Source organism: Mirounga leonina, unplaced genomic scaffold, assembly GCF_011800145.1.
Source record: "Mirounga leonina isolate KUSES-001 unplaced genomic scaffold, KU_Mleo_1.0 Mir_129, whole genome shotgun sequence".
NCBI classification, from domain to species: Eukaryota; Metazoa; Chordata; class Mammalia; order Carnivora; family Phocidae; genus Mirounga; species Mirounga leonina.
In genome coordinates, this window is record NW_023270323.1 from 47,814,350 (window position 1) to 47,841,167 (window position 26,818).

Below are 26,818 nucleotides of genomic sequence, written 5' to 3' on the forward strand. Positions count from 1 at the left end.
GAAGGTGGGCGGTAACAAGATCAGAATGGCAGGCTGGGGCGGGTTGTGGCGCTGTGCTTTTACTGACTAGCAGGGAGGTTGGTGAGCTACACGGTGCTTCCTGCAGGAGGCAGAAAGGGACACTTAGGGCAGAGCCCCTGGAAGTCGTGAACAGGGGAAGGAGGGCTGTGGTGCATGGAGCTGACATATCCATCGGGAGAAGCACAGCTCGGTCTCAGGCGAAGGGGACAGAGCTGCAGACTTTTTTTTTTTTTTTTAGTTCAAGCATATAATTCAGTGGCTTTGAATATATTCAGAGGTTCACATCCCCCACTGCCGTCAGTTGTAGAGCATTTTCATGACCTCACAAGCGTCCTCTGTCCCTTAGCTGTCACCCTCTGTCCTTGGCTCCCACCTGTCTACCTCCTGGCTCCATGGATTTGCCTACTCTGGACACTTCGTATGAAAGGAATCCTGTATCAGTCCTTTCTTTTTATTGTCGACTTGGCTGGAGATGGTGGAGAAGAGCTGGGGATAGACCCCCCCATGTAGGCTGCCCAAGGGGTCACAGGCCAGAAAGGCTCTGGATGCCCTGGAGTACCCCCTGCGCTCAGGGCCCCCAGGGCAGCGGGCAGAGCGGGCAGAGCCATCTTACCTGCCCTGGGCTTTCTTCTTCCCAGACCATGCTGTGGTGGCCGGGGCCAGGTATGTGGTGACCTTTGATGGCCAGGTGTGGAGCCTGGGTGTCCACTGTGGCCGTCTGCTGCTGGCCAAGGACTTTGCCCATGACACGTTCTCACTGACACTGAACCGGGACTACTCGGGGCTCCCGTCCCTGTCCGTGGAGCTGAACCGTACCACCCTGGTGCTCTACCCGAGCCTGAAGCAGGCCAGCTGCTGACCAAGGCCGCCCTCAGCGGGTCCCCAGCCGGCCCTGGTACCTGTGGGCCTCCTCTTCCCCTTGGGCTGGTTTCCCTGCAGCAGATGCACAGGCACAGATGAAACGTGAGGGTGTCTTCCAGGAACTTCCCTCAGGGCACGGAGTGCTGAGTAGCTTTGGCGGCTGTCCCAAGGACCTTCTCTTTTTGGTGTCTTTGTAGAAGGCATCGTATCCACCGTCACGCAGGGCTGGTGTTCTGTTCCGGGTGGTTTTGCAGATACCTCCCTGCGTCCCCTCTAGGACAGGAGGATCTGTGTGCTGTTTCCTTAAATAGATTGTCTTTGGTATTTTGGTGGGGTTTTTTCCCCCCTTGAAAGTGTGGTTAGCAACTCAGGCAGGAGGCAGCCGGTAGGGGCATGGGCATGAGACAGGGGAGGTTGAACTGAACCGAATGTGGTCACTTTGGGACGGTGTGTAGCATTTCCTCCTTTGGTTAGCGGCGAGTCCTGTTCCCTTGCTTGGTTCTTGAGTTTGGCCAAGAAGGAATTCAGAGCCAAACTCACGCAAGCAAGCATTTAACAGCGTTCAGAGCAAAAGGACACTGTAGGTGGGCTAGCAGGCGGGCCGAGAGGTGGCTGCTTCATAGGGGGTCAGGGTTACTTGGTTTATAGACTTGCATGAGTTATGAGGTCAGAGCGAGGGCCATCTCGGGCCGAGGGGGACTCCCGTCACCTAAGGGACTCCTCCCACCGGTGGGGAAGGGGAGGTTTGGGCCCTATGTGGTCCTTGTTGGAACTGCCAGGGCAGCCATGCCCTGCAGGGGGTGGGGTCAACACCTCAATGTAAATGTGGTATAATGAAGCCAGAGGGTACTCTAGGACTGTGGTTATAGGAAAGAATGATGCATGTTCCTGGGGTTTTGCCCCACTGTTTGCGTTCCGGAGATGGTTGGCAGTTTCTGCCTTTTCAACAGCCGGCCAGCCCTGCTCAGTGCTCCTGTCTAGCCAACTGCCTCCTCTATCAGTCTGATTATGAAGTTCACTCTGGAAACTTTACAAGATAACTCTGAGAGCCAGCCTGCCGGCTCCCCCGACCCTGCAGACACGTGGCCCCTTGTCTGCCCTGCCCCTGCTGGGGAGGTAGGCGGCTTCTTCAGCTCTTGTGCAGCTTGGGAGGGACCCCCATTCCGGCTACCTGGCGTCCCTGGCAATTGGCAGCAAGCAGATCTGTGGCCGAATTAGCCCTCGCATGTCCCATGAGTTTCCCTTTTTTTATACATCTTTGATTTTTCTTGTTGTAACATGCATATGATACTTTTTATATTTTGAAACAATTAGATGACTGAACTTTAGAAAGGAAGGCAAGGAGTGTGAGATCAAAATATCTCGAAAGGATAAAAGAATAGGGTGTCTCGCAAGCTTGTGCGTTGTGCAGGCTTTCAGGATTTGGTGCTAATTACAGATGCTATGGAACCTGAGACCTAGTATCACAAAAGCACATTTTCCCCATCTTCCCTCATTTCTGGGTACGAGAGAATACATTTTGCTTCATCATTATTAGAAACAAGTGCCAAACATGTATTTAATTCTTTCTCTCTCCCATTGTCTTTTTCTGGGTGTTTAACACATAGCAGATCTCATGGGTGTTGCATTTCTTACTATTTAAAAAAAAAAAAACCTGCCTTATCATAGATAAAGGAGCTTAAAAATCCTCATACTCATTAGCCCTGTAATTCTACTTCTAGTAATCTACTCCAAGAAAAAAATCTGAACACACACACACATATACAGAAAAGTAGGCAAGAAGGTATTTATCACTACATTTTTTAAAGATGTTATTTATTTATTTAACAGAGAGAGAGAGAGAAAGAGAGCGCAAGCAGGGGGAGTGGCCAAGGGAGAGGGAGAAGCAGGCTCTGTGCTGAGCAGGGAGCCTGATGTGGGGCTCAATCGCAGGACCCAAGCCAAAGGCACATGCTTAACCAACTGCGCCACCCAGGCGCCCCATCACTACATTTTTTTAAGAGCAAAAGGCAGGGGGCGCCTGGGTGGCTCAGTCGTTAAGCATCTGCCTTCTGCTCAGGTCATGATCCCAGGATCCTGGGATCGAGGCCCAAATCGGGCTCCTGGCTTAGTGGGGAGCCTGCTTCTCCCTCTCCCTCTGCCTCTCCCCCCTGCTCATGCTCTCTCTCTCTCTGTATCTCTGTGTCTCAAATGAATAAATAAAATCTTAAAAAAAAATAGCAAAAGGCAGTCACAATTTAATTTTCTAGCAATAGAGGATTCGTTTGCTGGATTCGATGATCGGGCCATTATGTAGTGATTGCAGATGCATTAGGCATACCCGGCAGGGGATCTTGGTAAGTCGGTGGAGCTCGGCCTCGGTCAGTGCGCGCCTTCATGCCCTGTGCTTTGTCTTGCAGTGTTTCGCTGTGCGCTCTCTGGGATGGGTGGAAATGGCAGAGGAGGACCTCGCCCCTGGCAAAAGTAGCGTTGCAGTCAACAACTGTATCAGGCAGCTTTCTTACTGCAAAAATGACATCCGGGACACAGTCGGCATCTGGGGAGAGGTGAGTAACACGTGGAAAGAATTAACGGCAGGCTCGCTCACACTCTGCTGTGCTTTGCGCACCCCAGAGCTCTGCGAGATGTGCTACTGAGGGAATTTATCGGGTGCATTTCCCCAGAAAGACAGGTAGGGTGGGCGTGGTGTACCCTTTGATTTATCTGTTCACTCTGCCAGATCCCGGTGAGAACTGGGCCCTGGGAGAGAACATTTGTCCATGTCTACACGACAGGGTCTGACCGGGTATCCCCAAGTCCCAGGGATGTATGGATGGGTGCTAGGGTCCAGAAACCCCCAAACTTGCATGTAAAACTGGACACACCATTATATAAGGAGGAAAGGAGATGTTCTCTGAAAGTATGTTCTCAAAGGGGAATGTGACCCTTACACATACACACAAAAATGCTGATGTCCCTTGTATTCTAAAAGTTGATGCATTATCCTTTTATAACACATTCTGCTTTATTTATAATCTGAAAATATTATACCTGAGTTTTTAGAATTGATAACTATATATTCTTTCTCCCTTTGAACAAAATAATTCTGCTTTGAAATGTTAGTTGACGTCATTTCAGAAAGGAAAGTAATAAGTAAAAATACCCAGTTCATATAAAAATCATGTCAAATAAGAAAAGCTACATGCCTGCCATGCTCTGAGACCAATAGAACAGGTATTTCGAAAGCGTCTTGAAATAGTGCGTGCTACGTGAGCCCCCTGCTCTCGAACCTTGCCCACTTCATACAGAGCATTGGCAGCTCTTGCGTGGGGCTCTTTGAAGCCCCGAGCAGCACTGTCGTAATGGGAGGGAGGGAGGTTCCCAAGGCTTCCCATGGAAGAGTCTATGTACCTTAGAATCGGGCTGAGCTGCATTACCATCCAGACTTTTAGATCTCAAGCACGGGGAGAAAGAAGGAAGAATCTTCTCCTGTCTAAGAAAACGACGTCTGTTTGGTATCTGCCTTTACCATGCTTTCACTGCATTACTTCCCACCTCCCACCCAAATACCCAGACATGTCTTTCCCACCAGATTATCTACCTGCCTTCTCTCTCCTTCAGTCAAAATACTCTCCCACCAAAAGAACAAATCTCAGCTAGGATTTAGAAGAAAGGTTGGCGTAATTCATACTAACGTGTGAATGGCTGATGAATACCACCAAGTACTTGCCACCAGGTACTTAGAAGAGCTTAGTAAGATTCTAAAGGAATCTCCAATTGGCAGGATACCTACAGGAGCGAGAACTTTGTATGGGGATATAGGGCGAGGGGGCAGCCATGCCTGAAAATCCTCTGTGTCTTCCCACCTAGTTAGCCCCACTAAGCCGCTCCTATTTTTCTCAATTCTTCCTTCTTCTGAACAATAAATTCTTCAGGCAGTGAGTGCTTCTGGCTCATGGTGTACAAAGTAGAGCTCAACACTGAGGGTGGGGAGCTCTGCCTTTTTGCCATGCCCCACCACATCCAGCACAACTCCTTAAATGTCTGTTGAGTGGCTAACTGAAAATAAAGCCATGACCGTCAGATGCGTGTCTCATCTGTAGATGATAGCTGCGTCAGCGTCGCTGTTTTGGTAACAAAAACCGATTGGCAAGACTTTACGGTGGTCAACCAGGAGCTGCGGTGTGTTGATGGGAAAAGCGATAGGATGAGCCTGGGAAGACGTGTATGTGCTGAATGAGTCTGCAGGAGCCACGCCGTATTTTCGTTCAGGGACACGCCACGCTCACCCAGCCATTCTCATGTTAGACTGCCCGCTGGACGTCGTCGTTGGTTCTGCCCAACAATGCAGGGAGGGTCAGTCGAGTTAACCCATGAAGACAGTCTCTGTGACCTTTGGGAGGACCGGTGGGGGTTTCTAAGCAGAGTTAGCCCAAAGGAAACACAACACCCTGCTCAGTGAGGGGGACCAGGCCTCCCAGTGGGTGACATCCCGTAAAGCGTGAGAACAGAGGCTTTCAAAGTCTGTTAGTGTCTGCAGGGTGTTTGCCATGAAGCAGCTGCACGGAGATGGGGTGGTGGTGACCAGGTGGGAGTTGTCCTGGGGGCCGCTCACTAGCGGGCCTGGCGGAAGGTCTCTTAGGCTGCGGTCAATGCTTCATTCCTGGGGGAGGGCAGAGAGAGGGGAGGAGGCACCAGACATCTATCAGTTCTCCCAAACAGCCATCAGTTCTCCCAAAGCGCATCACCTGCTTGCCACCAGCAGGACCTGGGACCTGCCCCCTCCCCCGTTCCCAGCTCTCCGGGGCTCAGCGATCTTGCATCTCCTGAAGACCGCCAAGCGGCTGGCCTCACCTGAGGCTGGAAGAAAGGAGACAGCGTCCCTTAGTGAACAGCAGATGTTTAATAATTTCTCAAATTATGCCCGAGGAAGTCCAACAAGAATAAAGTTGAATAGTCTAACGTTCTTGCCCCCAAAGAGCCGCCCATGTGGGGAGACAGGAGCAATGCAAGCGATGAGAAGCCTCGGTCTCCCCCTGCATCGGTATTACGGTAGTGCCCTTGTCGCTCAAGGCCTCCCAGCTTCTGGAGCAAGTTGCCTAACCTTGAAGCCTCAGTTTCCCTCCCTGTTAATTGGAGATAATAACACACCAGTCTCTCAGGGCAAGTTGGAAGGATCGCGAACAGTGTGCCCCAAGCCCGAGGCATAACATCTGAGATGTGATCAAGTTCTAGAAATGTTAGCTGTCGTACTACCAAGCGAGTCACAAGTGCACCTGCGATTGGTCAGCCAAATCACCTAGATGTGAAGTGCTGTCAACGCCAAGAAGGGATGGAATGGTCGTGGTTGGGGGAAGGCCGTCAAGGGCAGGCCTGGTAGGGTCTGGCCAGAGAGGAAGGGACGGAGACACAGGTGATGAGAATGACAGGCTTGGCGTTAGTGAAAGACCAGATTCTCCAGGGAACCACCCATTAGCCTTTTTTCTCAGAGCCAAGATTCAGAATTGTAAATAATTAAAAACAAGAGCCGACCAGAAGGCAGGCTGGGGACACAATTCAGACGGTGTGGAGAGGGAGAGAGGAACTAGGTAAGTATGAGGCATACGAAAGATTTATGCATATTTTACTCAGGAGAGGATGTTGCCCTCTTAGGAAAACAAATTACAGACTCAAAGGGTGGCTTCCTTTGACCATTGCAATGATGTCCCTAGATAATTGTGTCACCAAGCATAGATTCCTGAGGAAGAGAGCCTGTTTTCTCGTTGACTCCCAGGGGAAAGACATGTACCTGATCCTGGAGAACGACACGCTCAGCCTGGTGGACCCCATGGACCGCACTGTGCTCCACTCTCAGCCCATCGCCAGCATCCGAGTGTGGGGCGTGGGCCGCGACAATGGCCGGTGAGTACCCGGGGGTGCTGCCGTCACCTGTCACCTCAGCACTGAAGCGTCGTCTCGCTGTTGTTGCCCATCACTGAATATCAAAGGGGACGATAGACTGTCCTTAGAAATGTAAAAAAGGAAAGCACATCTCTCTCCTTGCCTCCTAAACCCTCCCTTCAGGGTTTCTGAACCTCAGACCTGTTGTCAGCTCTGGATCCTGTCTTCGAGTTCTGCGTATTTCTCCCCCTGCTCATGCTGCTCATCTCAGTTGCCAACTCACCCAGGCTCTCTGGACCCCTGCCCTTCTTTTTGCCTCTTCTCTGCAGTCTGGGTTCATCTTGGCCATTTCAGAAGCCCTCCTAGTGGTGCTTCCTTCCTAGAGGGCTTGCTTGAAGGGAGAGGTTGCGCCACAAGCTTTAGATCATTAAACACGGTGAGCAGGAAGTTCTGGGGTTTGGGGTCAGCCAAACTTCGTTACCATTTGAAATGCCCAGTCACGTCAAGATTCCTTCCGTTCGGTGTGTGTTTCTCTGAAATTCTACTGAAAATTTGTTATTTACAGCAAGTGCTTCTTAGACGTGTGCTGAATTATCTGTTCTCCAGGATGACTGGAAATAAGGAAGTTCAAATACATATATATTCTAAATAATGAAGTGACGGCTATTGCAGACATCATCCTTGGATACCATTGTTAAGTAATTGGGCTACGTTGAATGCATTTAGCTCTTAAATTATAGCCCATCTTTGGCAACTCCCAAAGTACCCAAGGATCTCCTAGCATTTAGGGATCAGGTATAGGATAATTAGTTATTGCTTTGTTGAAAATGGACAAAAGGAGGTAAAAATCCCAGACGAGAGAAAGCTGACCCTGCTGGGCTTGTGGTTCCATTCCTGGGCATTCTGGTTTATTGGGTCATGAGATCCTCTCTTGGGGGCTCTGCCTTGGCTTATCCCACCCAGCCTTTGGCTACCAGGGCTGGGCATCTGTGGGTTCGGTAGTCTTCTGATGCAGTTCCAAGTCCCAAACCAGAAAGAAAAAATGGTTACGCACTTCTCAGTCTCAGAACAAGCATTTTTGCTATAACCAGGCATAAGAAACGATCTGCAAAAGAGAAAGCTGAAGTGTCTTCTGACCTCTGATTGGATGAACCTTCCTGGGAGCACAGTTGTGTCTTTGAGCTTCTGTCACAGAGTGATGAACGCGGTGGCAGTTGGGCCAGGTGCACGGGGGGTGGGCGGTGGCGGGGGGGGCGGGATGAGTGGGTAATTTATGCGTACACACCTGTCATTCACTTGCTTGGCAAAACTGTAGCGCTGCAGTTGATGAGTTGACATGAATTGATGAATTTTACAAGGAAAATACCTCATGATGATGTTTGCTCATCATTAGAAATGTTTAGTCTTAATGAAAGGATGTAAGATGCTCAGTCTTTCCCTGGTCCGTGGCCCCCAGGGTTGTTTTTAAGGCAGGAGCCACGGTGAGGATCATTATGTACATGTACAACTAGATGGGGTTGTGTTTTCTTAAGGTTAGGCTGTGAGCAGATTTCACTGGTGACATTTTCATGCTACCCAGTTTTTTAAAGTGAGGCCAAATGCCACAAGTTCAGAGAGCAAAGGATTCAAACTCCAGCTGACAAAATTATCCAAGCTCTGAGCCTCAGTTTCTCTCATCTGTGAAATGGGGCTCATAAGAGGGACCACAAGGCATGTGTATATATGCGCTTTTGTGTGTGTATCGTAACTGGTACAGTGATGGAGACGTGGCGAATGCCTAATGAATGTTAGCTCTTGATTCGTGGAGGGAACATACATGAGCAGCTACAGCTAATTACATGGCTTTCTTTCAAAGACAGGGTGAATATGGGAGGGGTCAGACCTCAGGGAGGTTTCGGAGACAGTTGATCATTTGATACAGGGGATGAGGGGCTGTTCCTCATGAGTTCAGTTATCCTACAAGGCAAGAAGAGCCCCCCACCGCTGCCCCCCAGTGACAGCAATGTAAATTCGGTTACATTACCTTGCTTATGTTTTTGAAATGTGGGCTGGGTTAACCATGTTTTTCAAACCACTTCTTACTCTTACTCAGTGTTAACAGGTAAGTATAATTTAGAAATTCCCTCAGGGTTCCACAATGGCTGTCAGGACCTCAAGTTCCTGCATTGGTTTGGGGGGTCCTGGAGTTGGATTGCTTTTGGAAGCAATAAATTTAAAAAAGTACATTTGCCAGTGAAAGGTTCTGTTTCTCCCCATTGGTCCCCTGAGTTTTCCCTTCCCTAGAAGAAGGGGCGTTTGTATTCCTGCTTTTTTTTTTTTTTTAACTTTCTTTTGCTTTGATTCTTTTTTTTTTTTAACAGCAATTTACAAGAGCAAATTCAATTTGTAATGCTGCAAAGGAAAGGGGTTTTCACTTTGCATGAATAAAACATAAAAGCATTTCATTTTGCTTGCAAAAATGAGCCCATTTTGCATTCCTTTGTAACTTTCCTTACTGAGAAAATGGAATCTCTTAGGGGATTTCTTTTTTTTTCCCTCTCTTTCTTTCTCTCTCTGAATTCTGAAAAGATATGTTTAATGAAATGTGAGGAAAAGACAGTGTGACGAATGCAGCCCTTAACATATCCAGCCCAGTCCTGTAGGTGCCCAGCAAAGACTTGTTGATTTGATTTATAACTCAGGAGGCACAGTCCTTGGAACTCGGGCTGTGTGTTCTCCTCCGGTGAATATCGAGATAACCACTTTCCTGATAATGCCAGTGCTAGTCCCTTACATGACCATGGACCTGACCCTCTGCTTGATGCTTTGCAAGCAGGCGCTCCCGAGATTCCATTTTCTTTCTTCCCCTCTAACCTTGTAATAATCTGCTTGTCAGTTAGTGGTGTCAGGTGTATGCAGAAAATCAAAGCAGGGCAGTGTATTAGTTTGCTGGGGCTCTTAGGGGATTTCTTGAGGTGGTTCACATGAAGAAGGAAAGTACGTATACCAGAGGCTCGAAGTAATTTCAGAATTTATAGTTATTTTGGGTTTAGCACTATCTGAAGGCATTCAAGTGGTTTTGATTTGCTCTGAAGAAATTGCTTATGGGGAGAGTTTACTTTGGGTGAGGAGGGTATCTGGCTGTAACACCCCATACTGATTTCTGAACATAGGGGACTTTTAACAGGGACTCTCCGCTCCCCTTGTGGCAGATATGGACCCGTCTACTGGGAAGGATCTGGGCACACAGATCCCTGTGTACGTTGCCAACATGCAGTAGTATCTGCTGATTCCATCTGTTTCCCGTGAGAAAGGAAAGTGGGTGGGGGGTGCAGTCAGAGGGTTTTAGACCCCGGAAGTGGCATTTTCCTGAGTGACTTCCATGGCAGTGTTCCATGGGGCACTAATGAAGTAAGACGTTCATACGCTTTCCTTGAGGGGAAAAAAAAAGAGATTCTAGGGTCATTTGGAAAACTGGGTTAAACAGAGTGCAACAGGCCCCTTTACTCTGGACCCTCCTAGAGGTTTTCATGTGCTGATATTCACTGGGGCCCTTTCCTTCATGGAAATGTAGTCACATGGAACACACTTTGGAAACCGCTGCTCTGGTCAGTTAATGCATACTAGATTGCTGTCTGTTTTTAAGAAAAATTGGAATTACTTTTAATAAATAACTATTAAAAAATGGAGACCTATGGGGCCTGCTAGAATGAAGATAAAATCCCTTCATAATTAATAGCAGCTACCACGGCCATCGGGCACAAATGCATTATAAAAAGTACTTTCTCGGGTTAAATGTTACTATTGACGCTTATAGTTACCGCAACACCACTCTTTCTAGAGAATGTTTTATACATTTCTTTTTTATTTTTGATGAATAATTTCTAATAAAAATGGTGTGATAGATTATTCATAATTTTCCAAGTGAGTTTATCTTTGACATAATTGCTTTATCTGGTCAAGATCTCGGAGAACCTTTATCTGAAGAATATAGTGGATTTCAAGTACACTGAATTTTTTTCCTGTTCTCATTTCTTAGGATAGTCCCCTGGACTTGGCCACCAAGACCATGTTTAAGTTGTTTTAGAAGACTGTTGTTACACATAGTTCTTGCTCTTGTTTTCCTGCCGTTGTTGTCTTTTGATTTCTTTCGAAAACACTGCTTAGGGGAGCCTGGGTGACTAAGTTGGTTAAGCGTCTGCCTTCAGCTCAGGTCATGATCCCGGGGTCCTGGGATTGAGCCCTGTGTCAGGCTCCCTGCTCAGCAGGGAGTCTGCTTCTCCCTTTCCCTCTGTCCCTCCCCCCTGCTTGTGTGTGCACTCTCTCTCTCAAATAAATAAAATCTTAAAAAAGAAAGGAAAAGAGAAAGCAGTTTAATACCAATCTCTCCCAACCTCTTTTTTAGAGATTAGGAAACTAAAGACAGAGGGTGGAACTTACCTTAGATGAGCCTTCTGGTTCTGACAGGGCAAAGACCAGACTCCTGAGATTCTCATCTGTCCAAATAGGAGGCTTGTCTGTTAATCCTGACAAGAGATGACAGATGATCTAAAATAACCGGGGGTCAGCAGGGAGGCCCTTGAGCGCCATGGCCTGGTCCCTGTCCTTAGAGATCTGGCTTCTTAATTAAAGAGATAAGACCACAGTTGTGGGGGTGCCTGAGTGGCTCAGTCGTTAAGTGTCTGCCTTTAGCTCAGGTCATGATCCCAGGGTCCTGGGATGAGCCCCGCGTCAGGCTCCCTGCTTAGTGGGGAGCCTGCTTCTGTCTCCCTCTGCTGTTCCCCCTGTTTGTGCCTCTCTCTCAAATAAATAAATAAAAATCTTTAAAAATAAAAAAAATAATAAAAAAAGACCACAGTTGTGAATTGAAAGCAAACTGTGGCCGTGAGACCCCTTTTTGTACAGCTTTGAGCTAGGAATGTGCTTTGTATCTTTAGCGGGTTGTTTAGAAAATGAAGAATAGAGACCTGGCTGTAAGGGACCCAGGATGCCCTCCTCCCCTCTAGAGAAAGAGCAATAGAGTGGTAATACATGCAGAGCAGAATCAGGATCTTTGTGGCTGCCGTAGGAGGTTGTTGTAAGAAAGGCAAGGTCCTTTCTGACTGTCTCTCCTTCCCTACCTGTACCCCAGTTCTACCAGCATTCCTTGGGGTACCCACAAGCATTGCCAGTCCTGATACTGTTCCTAGAGCTGACCCTCTGTGTATCAGATAGGGTATGGCTGGACTGCTGCACCAGGGGTTCTCAAGCCCATTATCTGAAACACTGGAGACATGGTCTCCTGTAGCAGTCTGCAACGAGCAGTCCTGTCTCCCAGCACAGCCCTGTGCCAGGCAGGCTCAGGCTCCTTCTGGGTTGTGGCTGGGCCATCCCTCCAGTGTCGTCCTCGTCGGATCAGGCCAGGGGACTTGTCTCTAAGTTGAAAGACGACCTAGGACTTGCACATGTCACATGGGTTCACACATTCCATTCACATTGTATTGGCCACACCCAGCTAGCTGCAAGGGACTTTGGGAAATGGAGCTGGGCTGGCGATCGCCAAGTGAAAACCAACTACTCCTGAAACAGAAGAGGGGACACAAGCAGCATTCTGATGGGGTCTGAAGACGAATCACCTCCGCCTTCTGTGCTTCGTTCCGTCAACCCTGTAGGTCGCAGTCCCCTGCCTCCCCTTGCATGTTGCCTCCATCTTCCTGTTTCTTTCTTTCCTTTTTGCCTTGTTAATTACCTACTTACAATTCTTTATATGTTATTCTCTTTGTTCAGCTCTCTGGAGTGGTTTCTGTCTCCAGCCTACACCTTCCCTTGAGCCTTAAATTGAATTAGCGCCGGCTAAAGGAGGCAGCCCCTCCCACACAGAAGGCACATCTACCGCAGGGAGGGCGTTCCAGAGAGCTCTTGAGAGCTCGCAGGTGAGTGTGGTGGCTGTTCTGTCTGTTCAGCTCCATCACACCGTGGGCGAGGGCAGCACTTGGGCCAAGGCGGCTTCCTTCCTCAATTGGTAGCCATTGTCAGTGATAAAGGGCCGTTCTGTTCTAGGTGACAGGGATTTAGAAAGAGTGGGCCTCTTGGTTTTTTGAGCTAATCTGAAAGTTATCTCTCTTTTCCCTTGGCTGTTGTGTCTTTCCCGGGGAGTAATTGGAGGGTCTCTCCGTAGGGAGGGTGGAGAGCTTCCCAATGACATCTGGTCAGAGGGTTCTCTGAGCTAGACCGTAATGAAAGATTGATGGAATTCCAAGATCTGCTGATGGAAGTTTAATCTGGGGTATGTGCTGTCTTGCCTCAGGGAGAAAAGCCTTCAGGGAAAGCAATAATTCTCTCCTTCTGCCATAGTATTATCTTGACCTCAAGGGTTAATTTCTTTTTAATACAGCCCCATGATAAGCAGAGGCACCGGGATTTACTTGACCATTCTGCTGACTTACACTGTAGTTATATTTTATCTCTTTAGAAATGGCTTCCTTTCCTTCTATTAATCATGCTGGGATGCTTGCTAATACTTTCAGCTTAGAATAACCTTTAAGAAGAGACATTGTAAGTGACTGTCCAAGAAAAGATTCCCTCAAGGAATGTGTGAGGGCATTTTCGAGCAGATCTGTCATGGCGGTGCTGTCCAGTTGAAGACAATGATTGCTTCTCAGGAACGCGTCATCTGTTTTGCTAACTGGTCCAGTGCATAATCCATCATTTCTCATACGCATGTTTCAACATCAGCCAGTGAGGTGGGGGCTTGAGGTTGTCCTGTCAAGAGAGGATAGAAAATTCTAGTGATGATCCCTGAACAACTTTCATCTCACGCTTTCCCTGAGTCCCAAGCCGGATGAAGAATGGGCCTTTCTGGATGCAGCCTGAGGGTGATCAGTCATGGTTGGCTTCACTAATTCTCTGTGTCAGTCCTCAAAGCACTGTGATCTTCTTGGAATACTTGGAGCATTCCAAGAAGAGAACGAAGAGTAGTTTTAGTGGAGAAATAGCCTAACAACCCACATAAAGATGAATTAGTATCTTACAGAGCAGAGCAAGTTGTAACTATTATGACCCAGAGCCTAGCTTGGTTTCTAGCATATTGTCCGTGCTCCATAAATGATTAGGTGGTTGATAAATTTGTAGAAGACTATTGTTACTGCAGATGAACGGGCAGTCACTGCTTTTCATACACAAGTCATCACATTGAACCCTTTGACTCAAATGTAATCATCAGAGATTTTTGGCTTTGTGGTAAACTCAGTGATTGAGAATATAATGTAGTGCCTATGATCTGTTACAACTACTCACAGAACACTTCTGATGCCAAATGTGTGGTTTTTTCACACCAAGCAATTCTCCAGTTCTCCGCAGATACCAGTTCTGAGTGTCCTACAATTGAATTCAACTCTGACTCTAACCACCTGGAGTAGTACATTCCCCCCAAGTCAGGGGCTGAGCCCCTCCAGACTGCCCCGACTCCAGAAGCCAGTCGCAACTGGAGGGCACTCATCTACTCCTGACCTGCCAGCTATAGTTGAGAGGTTCCCACCACCCCTTCTCAGGTTTGGTAATTTGCTAGAATGGCTCACAGAACTCAGGGAAATACTTTATTTACTCCCAGTTGATTATGAAGGATACACATGAACAGCCAGATAAAGAGGCATATAGGGTGAGATCCAGAAGCATTGTGATCACAGGACTTTGAGCTTCTGTCCCTGGAAAGTTTGAGACACATGACCCTCCTAGTGCCTTGGATGCATTTACCAACCCGGAAGCTGTCTAAGCCGTGTAGTTTAGGTTTCTTTTATGGGAGTTCCATCATGTAGGTATGATAGCTTAAATCATTGGCCATTGGTGATTAACTCAATCTCCAGCCCTGTCCTCTCCCTAGAGTTGGGAGTGGGGCTGAAAGTTCAGCCCTTTATTCACACCTTGGTCTTTCTGGTGACCAGCCATATCATTAGCGTACAGAACCGTACACTCTGGAGATTAGGAAGGTTTTAAAAGTTCTTGTGTCGGAAACCAAGGACTAAGGCCAGATACCATAACAAAAGATGCTCCTGTCATTCAGGAAATTACATGGGTTTTAGGAGTTTTGTGCCAGGAACCAGGACAAAAACGAAATATCTATTTCTTCTTCTATTACAATATCACAGTAGCCCAGTCAGTCGCCGAGAAGATTCAGAAAACATCAGGGGGGACTCAAGCGTTCTCACCTCCTACAATAATGTCAAGTTTTTGAGAGCTAGAGTCGGTCAAGAGGAGCAGTACTGGAGTAGGAATTCCACCATATGCAATTTAATCATGGGTCTTCCCTTGCACTGATGTTGGGGGACTCTTAGTGTCCCCGATTCTGCACCTGGAGTGGGGGTCGTTGTCAGGATGGCAGGGATGTGGAGGTGCTTTCATAGAGGTGTCATGCATTGCCCCCAGTAGTATTGTTTTTATTGAGATAGTAATATTTCCTTAAAATATTGCCCTGGGCCAACTGTAACCTATTATAAAAAATTAAGAGGGGGCGCTTGGGTGGCTCAGTCAGTTGAGCATCCGACCTTTGCTTTTGGCTCATGTCATGATATCAGGGTCGTGAGATCAAGCCCCACATCAGCACCGTGCTCAGTGCAGAGTCTGCTTGAGCTTCTTTCTCTCCCTCTCCCTTTGCCCCTCCCCTCCCTCAAATAAATCTTTAAAAAAAAAAATTAGGAGGAATTTAAATACGTGGGAAGTTAGCATCATTTTGTCTTTAAATATCGAAAATTTGTCCCATATTGGTTTCCTGGGAGTCTTGACTGATGAGGTGAAGCCTCCTGAAAGGCTAACCTTGATGTTTAGACACTCCCCACAACCCATGGCTTTCTGGTCTTCTAGCTCTCTTATTAAGCCAGACTTGGTGTTTAAATATCACAGCTTTGAATTAAATCCTGGGAATGGATTGTGTTTGGTGGAGTTCTTTCTTTCTTTTTTTTTTTTTAAAGATTTTATTTATTTATTTGAGAGAGAGAGAATGAGAGAGAGCACATGAGACGGGGGAGGGTCAGAGGGAGAAGCAGACCCCCCGCGGAGCAGGGAGCCCGATGCGGGACTCGATCCCGGGACTCCAGGATCATGACCTGAGCCGAAGGCAGTCACTCAACCAACTGTGTCACCCAGGCGCTCCGGTGGAGTTATTTCTTAGAAAAGTGAGCATGGATGAAAATTATCCTGTAATGAGCAGTGGGTTCAGAGACTTCCTGCTGTCACACACATGTCTGCATGAGCTGCACCCCCGCTTCCTGCTGGGACCCAGGTTCCTGCTCTCCTCCTGCTCACCAGCCTCTGTCTTTCGCCTAGAAGACAGTCAAGTTCTGTTCCCTGCTTTTCCCCTAACGGCACACAGCCTGTGGGTGCAGGCACCGGGTCCTACGTTTCTTTATATAACTTCAACTGGAAATTCTTTTCCAAAGGGTACGCTAGGGAACTGCTCTTTAGAAAAGAGAACAAGAGACAGGGAATCAAAAACTGGAATTAATAATTAAACTCAGGGGGCACGTAGGTGGCTCAGTTGGTTAAGTGGCTGCCATCGGTTGAGGTCATGATCCCAGGGTCCTGGGATTGAGCCCCGCATCGGGCTCCCTGCTCAGCTCCCTCTCCGTTTGCTGCCTCCCTGCTTGTGCTTTCTCTCGCTTTCTCTCCCGCTCTCTGTCAAATAAATAAATAAAATCTTAAAAAAAAAACAACACAAACTCAGGGCCCTGGAGCAAGGACCCTTCTTCTGAGGGTAAAACGTCCCAGGAGCAGAGTCAGGTTGGCAGGGACATGGGGCCAGAGAGTGGAAATACTAAATCAGACTTTAGGCTGAATATAAATAAGTGAGCCAGATAGTTTGCTCAGAACAGAAAGGCTCAATCTCCCTGAATGTGGGAACAATCGTTTGGACTATAAATAAAAGAACACAGCATGGGTGACAGACTGGATGTAGCGCCGCTCACGTATCTGGAGGAGTCGGGCGGCAGGGAGAGGGAATAGGAAAAATAAAACCTAGAAAATGTTGTCATTCAGTCCGTTATTTTACACCGGAAACATGTCAAAGGGGAAGAGATGTTTGAAAGTCCTGGGGTGGGGAGGTTGGGGTGTGGGGATGCACAATTATAGGCTCTAAGGAGTAGGGGGCTTGCCGACATGGAGAACAGACTGGTCGAGGGATGGGGAGGAAGGCGGCCAGGGGTCGAAAGCAGCTGGGCACGGGCTGCCTCTCTCTCTGCAGGTGATTGCTTCTCTAGGCCAGGTCGCCATCCGGTGTCGCCACATCTGCCCCTTTAGATGAATGGCTCCAGCTGCATTGGCAAGAGCTCATTGTTTCTACACAGAGCGCCCTGGCCTGTTGGAGATCGTTCTTCAGCAGAGCTCATGGGCCCTGAGCTGCCCAGCCCAGCATGGAGCGGGTCATGATGCATTTGCTGGAATACCAAACCAAATCTGTTCAACTCAACATGGTCAGAACTGAGAGTGTCATCCACACACCCAGCCCCATTTTCAGAGTTATTCTTACTCCTCTATTTTCTAGGTTCACGCGTTCATTCACTTGTTTCCATGTGTATGCATGCATGCATCCATTCACTCAACTCTGCTGAGTCCACTGTCGTTATGGCTCAGCCATCAGCTGCATGAGTCAACAACTTGGGGTCCTCTTACCTTCCCTACCTGCCGGGAGTGGTCATGCCCTAATGATTCTATCTCCTTAGTACTTAAATCCAAGTATAATTTTCAGAAAGTTAAACAGAGGCTTTCGTATGTGCAGTAAGTAAGAACTGAAACTGGAACAATTCAAATATCCAGCAGCAGGTGAATAGATAAACAAATTATGGTGTATCCATACAACAAATATCCCCTCAGCAATAAAAAGGAATCAACTACAGGCAAGGAAAGCAAAAGCAAAAATGAACTGTTGTGACCTCATCAAAACAAAAAGCTTTTGCACAGCAAAGGAAACAGTCAACTGAACTAAAACACAACTGACAGAATGGGAGAAGGTATTTGTAAATGTCTTGTCAGATAAAGGGCTGGTATCCAAAATCTATAAAGAACTTATCAAACTCAACACCCAAAAAACAAAAAATCCAGTTAAGAAACGGGCAGAAGACATGAACAGACATTTCTCCAAAGAAGACATACAAATGGCCAACAGTCACGTGAAAAAATGCTTAATATCACTCAGCATCGGGGAAATCCAAATCACAACCACAATGAGATACCAGCCATTTGAGATTATTTTTGTAGGCTCATTAGGTCAGTAAATCATTTCACTGGCACATACACACACACAAAGGAATCACTGATATGTATAAGTACATGGCTGAATCTAAAAAGAATTGTGCTGAGTGAAAGAAGCCAGACCCTCCCCCGCAAAAAAAGAGTATATATACTATATGATTTAATTTATATAAAATTCGAAAAAATGCAAGGTCAGCTTATCTATAGCGACAGACAACAGGTCAGCAGTTACCTGGAGAGGGACAGAAGGCAAGGGATTATAAAGAGGCAAGAGGAATCTTTGGGTGTTACAGATCTATTCACTATCTTGACGATGGTGATGTTTCACTAGTATATACCTATGTCAAAACTTACCAAATTATATATTTCAAGTATGTGCCAGTTTATTGTATGTTTTATGTACCTCAATAAGGCTGTCTTAAATATAATTTTAAAAATATACAGTGAGTAACATGTCAAAGATTTATTTAACTCAGGATTGAGCAAACCAATAGGACACCAAAGCCAGTTCAAAGGAATATAGGAAATGCTGGGAATCTTCAAAAAAGGCTAATTAAGCCACCAGGAAGCAGAGGTGTTTTTAAGAGTCACAAAGAACCTCAAGCAGGATGAATTAAATACACACACGATCACTCACTCCTTTCTACCTAGGCACATCTTAGTCAAATGGCTGAAACCAAAGCCAGAAAGAAAATCCTAACAACAACCAGAGAAGAGAAAATGTTAAGATAGATGGCTAAGTTAGATACAGAATTGATTAATGTTCTACTGGCAATAAAATCATCACCTTTGGGGTCATCTGGATATTTTTTTTTGGCATAAAGTTGCAGAAATTAATTGCAGCTTATTAATCTTCTATAAATTAACAGCTAACCTCACAGAGTCTGAGTCACTAGCAAAAAGTAAGTCAGACAAAGATAACATTTCCCTGGAGCTGGGCTGTCCAGGACAGTAGGTGCTCATCATAAGTGGCTCTTGAGCCCTTGAAATACCACTAGGCTGAATTGAGATGTGCTATAAAGTGTAAAACACATACCAGGATTTTGCAAAAAAAGAATGTAAAATACCTCACAACAACATTTTATGTTGATTACATGTTGAAGGTTCATTCTTTGGACATATGAAATCAAATAAAATATATTACTAAAATTAACTTCACGTGCTTCTCTTTCCTTTTCTTAAAAAAAAATGTGGCTACAACTAAAATTACCTCCGTGGCTTGCCTTGTATTCCTCGCGGACAGCGCAGTCCTAGAGAAAGGAGCAACCCTTAGGAGGGCCTATTTGATGTTGCCCCCCACTGTGACGCTGACAGCCCTCCTTTTCCTTTATTTCTGAGTTTGGGCTAATTTTTCTTACCACTTCTTACACCCATTGCTCTACCCCCATCCCTGACCCCCATCTTTCTCTGTGTCGCCTGGTACTCCCCTCCAAATAACCTGCCAACTGCAACCCAAGTCACCTTTCTGACAGGTGGAGACATGTTGTCCCCCGCTGCTTACACGATGGAATCCGGACTCCATGGGGGGATGTGTGGTCCCACCCCTGCCCTCTGCCTCCCCAGCCTGTCCTCCGGCATGGTGGGCGAGAGCATATACCCAGCCTTGGCCCTGGGCTGCCCTGCCCTGCCTGTTCACTTTCTAAAGCCTCTTCATGAAACCTTTATGCTTCCTTCTGTTGAACCACCATTCCCTCTGGGACACAAGCAGAACCTACGGAGCCTTATGCCCCAGCACTCTGAAGGAAGCTTTATTTAACTTGCTGATCTTGTGTGCATTTACCCACAGGAAAATAAATTTTGCAAGGGCAGTTATTAGGTTTAAAAAAATTATTGTGGGAACGCCCACTTTTTTTTATAGGCATTGGTTTTTCTCTGTCGCTGGCTTTCAAACTATTTGTTGTAACCCATAAGAAACGTAGCTTATGGCATGACCTAATTCCCCCTCTGCCTTTATTCATTCACAGTTAGCTAACAGAAATTTCATACAATACTCATCTTCACTGTATTCTCTTCTTTGATTTTTTTTTTTCTTTGCTACTCTTTAACTTTTGTGTGTGCGGGGGGGTGGGGGGGTGCTTCTTTGTCTCTTCTCTCAGCCTCTCCATCCCTGCCTCAGTCTTACCTCACTCCTGGCTCACCCTCCCCATCTGTCCCTCTCAAGTCTCAGGCTCCCAGAATCTGTCTGCATTCTCACCCTCTCCCCCCTCCCCACTTTGCCCCCTCCGTTTCTTTAGAACCCTCCACCCCTGCCCAGACAGACTCCAAGACTCTGGGGGACAGAGCTGCCCTTTCTCCTGGGGGAGGAGGAGGTGAGAGGGGGCAGCCCCTCACCCAGCCCCAGCCTGGCTTCCCCCCCTCCCCACCAGCCCCTATTTATTTAACTTTTAAAATGCTATCTGTTACCACTAGCTAATCCTAGTTTGAGTAACATCGATCTTGGTTAACTTTTCCAAAAAGTATTTGAATAGAGCAACACTCTACCAGCTTAATAACTGTCATTTAATTTTTAAAAAAGTTCCATGGACAAATCATTTTGGGAAATAGTATTTGCAATGTCTCCTGCTCTCAGAGAGAGGCCCAAATACACAGCTTAGCTATTGAAGGCTTTGGGCTATCTGGAACTTAACACTTTATGAGCATAAAATGCATTATTTGCTTCATATCAATGAACTTGAAGAGGATCAGCATTTCTGGGGCCTGCAGGGTTAGAAGTACCCTGATCTAGGGATTCTGAATGATAACTCTCTATCAGTTAGAACAAAGCTGTATTTTAACACTTTGCTTAGCACACCAACCCCCAAGACGTTACTCAAAAGTGTTATATTCTTAGGAGCATAGCTTTCTTTGTAGTCAGTCAATACTGTCTCTTTAAAGAATTTGGTGGGGCGCCTGGGTGGCTCAGTCGTTAAGTGTCTGCTTTCACCTCAGGTCATGATCCCAGCATCCTGGGATCAAGCCCCACATCGGGCTCTCTGCTCCGCGGGAGGCCTGCTTCTCCTTCTCCCACTACCCCTGCTTGTGTTCCTGTTCTCGCTCTCTCTCTCTCTGTCAAATAAATAAATAAAACCTTAAAAAAAAATTTGGTTAAGGTGAAAATTGCATAGTTTGTCGTGTTTGCTTTTTTGCCAGAAAGTTTCGATTTAAATTAAATCCTTAATTGTGGTAATAATATTAGACTGAACCATATGCCTGCTATTTTTTCTGTGGATCAGAAATGGTTGAATGCGGTTCAAATTAATATTTAACCTAATTGTTTTACAGAACTATTTCTTCCTTCTATTTGGTTTTAAATTTCACTTTTCTAACTTAAGAGCCTGATAGAATGTTTGCCTTTTATTATAAATCACTTAATTTTATCCTGAAGCACATGGGATATAAATTTTAATAATTACAGAGTCCAGTTGAAGTGCCCCATTAACCAATAGGATGTTTAAAATACAGATTTTTTTCCCCTGGCTGGCTTCCCTATTTTTCAGTAATTGGCAAATGCTATGCATTCTGCAATAGTATTTTGAGGGGTTTTTTTCACCCTATGTAAAATCCTAGAGCAGCTAAAAGAACAGCCAAGTTAAAAACATATCTCTACAGTCACTTAAAATTTATTGGCCAATCCAAATGACATTTGTGGCTTTCGACATGAATTAGAGAAGAATAATGTCACAGAAACCGCCTCAGCCCTATAGGTACTTGCTTGCCATACTTCGTTTTCTTACCACCAGGGATCTCATCACAAAGATAAGCGGTGATTAACTAAAAGCATTACATCTAATGGATGGTGTGGAATTTCTTAATATATTGTCCCCACAAATTCAGTGGCCTAGAGTAATTGTCTGTGCCCCTTTCTTGCTGAAAGGAAATGTCTTGGTTTATCTCTATATGGATCCTAGCTAAAGACCTGCTTATGTCTTTTGACATAAGAGAAGCTGTAGAGGATATTTATTAAGGAAGATAAAACCTAATCCTATTCATTAAATTCACTAAGTCAAGGTTGCAAATAAAAAGGAGGGAAATTTTTTTTTAAAAAGATAAGGTTTTAGTATGTCTATGCTATAGAAATTAGAGTGATTCTTTTAAAAAAAAAAAAAGGATGGTATATCTCTTAAGTCTTTAAATCTTGAGTCACTTTTAGTCATAATGTTGTTAATCGTCCTCTTAGACCTTGGAACCATTATTAGAACAGACTATACCAAAGAAGTATGTTAATTGGGACAGGAAGAGAATAGAAACAGGTGTCATCCAGAAGGGGCACCATCTTTTTTTTAAGACTTACAATTATAATTTAACCATAATTGTGCCTGTATATTTTTAAGTGGTCTGTGTTGGCTTTCTTCATGCCCAAGGCCACATCATCCTCATTCCTACCTTGAGGTATCAAGCTATGGAATTTCTTTTCTCCCTCCTTCCTCCATTGTATGGTCCCATCTACCTCTCTGGGGATTTATTAGATACTCATTTATTATCCCCACTATGTGTCAGCCATTGTGCTTGGTGCCAAGGTTGTAGCCATGAACAAGAACTTCACGGTCGCTACCCTCATCGGGTGTATTAAGTAGAACAATAAGTTATTACGTGAGTCCTTGAGACCCATGAATCACTCTGTAATACACCTGTCAAGCATTATATGACATGGCTGTCCTCATAGCCTAGTCTGGGTCCCACCTCTTCTGTTAGCCTTTCTGTCACCTTTTGTATCAGTCAGTACTGGCTAGGTTACGCTGCAGTAACAACCAAAGGGCTCAGTGGCTTAAAACAACTCTCATTCTGCTAAATGTCCAAGGCCGATTGGCTGGAGGCACTGCTTCTGGTGGTCGATGCCTCATGCTGCATCCCAGGCCGACGATACAGTCACTACTAGACTAGATAGTTGCAAGAGGAAAAGATGAACTGACTCTTAAAGCTTCTGCCTGGAAACCATGCTTAACACTGTTGCTCACGTTTCATTGGCCAAAGCAAGTCACATAACCAAGTGTGACTTGGGCAGGGGTGGGGGGGAGTACACGCCTGCCCTAGGATGGGGACTGGATATTCACACCACTGCAGTGCTCTGTGATCTCTTTTATCTCTGCAGTCATGTAGATGCTATTGGCACCTAATCTTCCCGACCTTGGATTGTAGATGTGTATATCTCCCCAGGAAGATTATAAATCCTTGAGAGCCAGCACTGTGTCTTCTACTTCCCTGTAGGTGACTCAACACGATGCTATCCTCATACTAGGTGCTTAGGGATGCTTCTGATTGTACGAAGAAGAGAATGAAGGGGGAATAATCAAAACTCTTCCCATGTTTTAATATAATGCTTTATAGTTTACTAAGGGTCAGTGCACACTCTCTCCTTCAATCTTTCCAGAGACTAAAGGACATATCATGATGCTTTTTACAGATGAGGAAAGGGAGACCTAGAACTTTCACATGACTTCCTCAGTGTTGCACCTCTAAAGAAGTCTGAAACCGTGAACCCTAAATCCTGAACCAGTGCTTTTTGCTACTCCTTTTAGCTGTCAGTGCAAACACCCCAGTGTTTTCTTGTGCGGAGAATCACACAGGGGAAGGGAGAAGGAAACTTCAGAGAAAGAGTAGGGGTCTGTCTCCCGGTATTCGGACCCCAGCCAGGCTGAGAAGCACACAGCAACAACTCAGTGTGTTCGTTCCCTGTGGCTGTCGTTACGTATTTGCCACAAACTTGCTTACGACAGATATGAATTCTCTCGCCATCCGGAGGCCAGATGTTCAACATTTCATCTCAGTGGGCAAAATGCAGGTGTTGGCAAGACACCGCCCCCTCCGGAGTCCCTGGGAAGAATCGGTCCCTTGCCTCTCCCAGTTTCTGGTTGCTGTGACATTCTTTGCCGGTGGCCATCACTCCAGTCCCTGCATCCTCTTCATATAGCCTTCTCTTCTGCGTGTGTGCTCTCTCTGCCCCTCCCCTATGGGGACATCTGTGGCTGGATTTAGAGCCCACCCAGATAATCCAGGATAATGCCCCCATCACAAAATCATCAACTCCATCATCTCTGCAAAGATCCTTTTTCCTTATAAGGTAATATTTACAAGTTCCAGGGATGAGGACCTGATACTTTGGGGACCTTTATTCAACCTACCACAGTTAGGATGGTGGGAACCCCCTCTGTGGCCCCAGCTCTTTTCCCCACCTGCTGTGCTCCTCCATCCTCCTCCTTCAGCTCTTCCCTCCTCTGGGTGGACCAGATTATATGATATCATATCTATATGATATCTTGGAAGGACTCTTGGAGTTCAACACACCCCAGCAGATTCCTGGATCTGCCTCTTCTTGGCTGTGTGACTCTGGGCAAGTTACTCACTCTGAGCCCTGGTGTCCTCCTCTGTAGAGATGGGGGCTTTAGAACCTACATACAGCATGGTGTGAGATAATACATGAGAGGGCCTGCCATGGGCACCGGGCAGAGGACCCCCCTCCCCCACTCCATGGGGTCCCTCCCTCTAGCTTCATCTCATCTGCACCTGCAATGTGGGACTTGGTGGGCTGGAGGCAGACGGTGCTGCCCATTGGGATTCCTAGAGCCCTTCCTCCCATTTATTTTTCACAGTGAAGTCAAAAACACACAATGTTTATTAAATAATTAATCATCCTTTCCTAGAAGGGTTATTTCATTTCATGGGTGAGCAGTTTATTGCCAGACAACTGTGTCTTCCTCCAAAATGATGTATAACATGATTTGGTGTCTACGTTTTTAGACACTAGAATGTTTTTTCTCTCTGCCATTTAAACTTGAAGGTAGTGTAGTGCATATTCATTTGTGCTTTGTTCATCTTGAGAGATGCATGTGCATCGCGGAGTGACCTCCTATGTTTCCATTTCTAAAGTAGTATGTAGAACCTGATAGGCCAATGCACATAAATTCCAGTAAATTTTGGTATTCACTAAGTATTTTAGTAATAAATACCACAGACAATAAACCTTTACGGCATGAAGCCTATATAATTGACAAGGAAACTAATACCATGGTATAAACCAAAAACTGTCAAAGCCATTTTTTTTTTCCTCAGAAGTCTTTGTGGTTCCATATACGTTCCTCATTTGCCTTCAGAATCTAAAATTCTGGCTTGTTTTGTTTAGAAAGCAGTCCCTTCAGACATTTTTTTAGGAAATGTTTATCCTAATGGCAGGATAGTAAGTAGGGCTTACTCGCCATCTTTGACCTAATGACATTAGGGACTTGAACTGCTGGAGTGAGAAGAGCCAGGAGACCAAAACTGGCTGGCTGAGGAGGCCGCCATCTGTTGGTCACACCTGCCGTGGACATGGAGCAGGAGAGCTTAGGCATGACCCAGCGTTAACTGTTGGATCGGTAATTAATTACTGGAATGTATTTCATCTAGGCCTTACCCAGTCAGACTGTCCCGAGTCCTTATATAACAGTAACTTTTTTAAAAGATGTTATTTATTTATTTGAGAGAGAAAGAGAGAGAGAGATGGAGAGAGCACATGAGCAGGGGGAGGGGCAGAGGGAAAAGCAGACTCCCGGCTGAGCAGGGAGTCCGATGCGGGACTCGATCCCAGGATCCCGGGATCATGACCTGAGCCGAAGGCAGACGCTTAACGACTGAGCCACCCCGGCGCCCCTCCCTCATATAACAATAACTTTTAGGCAGAATCAGACCTATAAATACAGAGAACAAACTGATAGTTTCCAGAGGAAGGGGGGAGGGCTGAAGGGGAGTAGGAGATGCAGGGTTTCACTTGTGGAATGAGTAAGTCATGGGGGTAAAAGTTATAGCACGAGGAGTATAGTCAATGGTTGTGTGGAGGACAGATGGCAGCCACACTTGTGGTGAGCAGAGCACGGTGTATTAACTTGTTGAATCACTGTGCTGTACACCTGAAACTAATGTTACATTGTGTGTCAACTGTACTCAAATTAAAAAAAAATTAGAGGGTCACCTGGGTGGCTCAGCAGGTTAAACAGACGGACTGTTGATTTCAGCTCAGGTCATGATCTCAGGGTCATGAGATCGAGCCCTGGGTCCCGAGTCGGGCTCTGCACTGAGCATGGAATCTGCTTAAGATTCTCTCTCTGCCCCCCACCCCATCTTGCTCTGTCTCCCTCTCCCCACACTTCTCTCTCTCTCAAAAAAAAAAAAAGAAAGAAAGAAAGAAAACAACCCACAACTTTTATACAGGAAAAGTAAAAACTTGGGGGGTGGGGAGGAGAGAGAGTCAAATATTGAATACTCTCAATACCTACCATCATATCTGAAATGCAGTAGTTTATTGGTAAATACGTATTGAAGGAAAAAAGAATTGTTTGCCTGGAAAACTGGCCCCGGTGGCAAAGGGAGAACTTGTTTGTAGGACGGATATCGGGAATCGGGAGGAGGGCTGAGTTTCAGCGGCTGCCGGCACAGAGCGGTCTGCGGTGTTCAGAACCACCACGAACACCAGGTGTTTGTGGACGAAGAGCATCGATGCGGTGTTGGAATAGGAAGTGTTTAAAGCACTGGCACTGTTAACGGACACCAGGGACTAGGCAACAGTGTGGCCTTTTGTTTTTGCTTGCCACACCTCTGGAAGAAAGCAAACGGACTTTCAAGATTTGAATCCCAGCCCTGCCACTACTATGTCCTGTTCTCGGGCAAGTCACATCCCCTTCTCTGTAGCTCAGTTTCCTCATCGGATAGCATTGCCTGCCTCCTGGGAGTAAATGGGTCACTGCTGCGAAGAGTTGAGGGTGGTGTCCCGCATAGACGTAGTGCGTGCCCTAGTCCCGGTGCAGGCTGTGCCTGGGTTTGGCCACCGGGGGGCGCTGAAGGGAGGGAGAGCCAGCCCAGGTTGGGTCTCCTCGTGGCTCCAGCCACCTCTGCACTGGCCCACCATGGCAGTGGCTCCTCCAGGTAGCCTTGA

General features: G+C 46.3%; 1 protein-coding gene across 16 annotated transcripts in view; it reads left to right on the forward strand.

Moving 5' to 3' along the window:
- Positions 1-26,818, forward strand: part of APBB2 (amyloid beta precursor protein binding family B member 2) — a 363,075-nt gene that overhangs the window by 288,969 nt on the left and 47,288 nt on the right. For all 16 annotated transcript variants that reach the window (XM_035005075.1, XM_035005076.1, XM_035005081.1 and 13 more), the window contains 2 exons: positions 3,282-3,428; positions 6,635-6,762. In XM_035005075.1, coding sequence (XP_034860966.1) covers positions 3,282-3,428; positions 6,635-6,762 — 275 coding nt within the window. The remainder of the gene's footprint in view (positions 1-3,281; positions 3,429-6,634; positions 6,763-26,818) is intronic.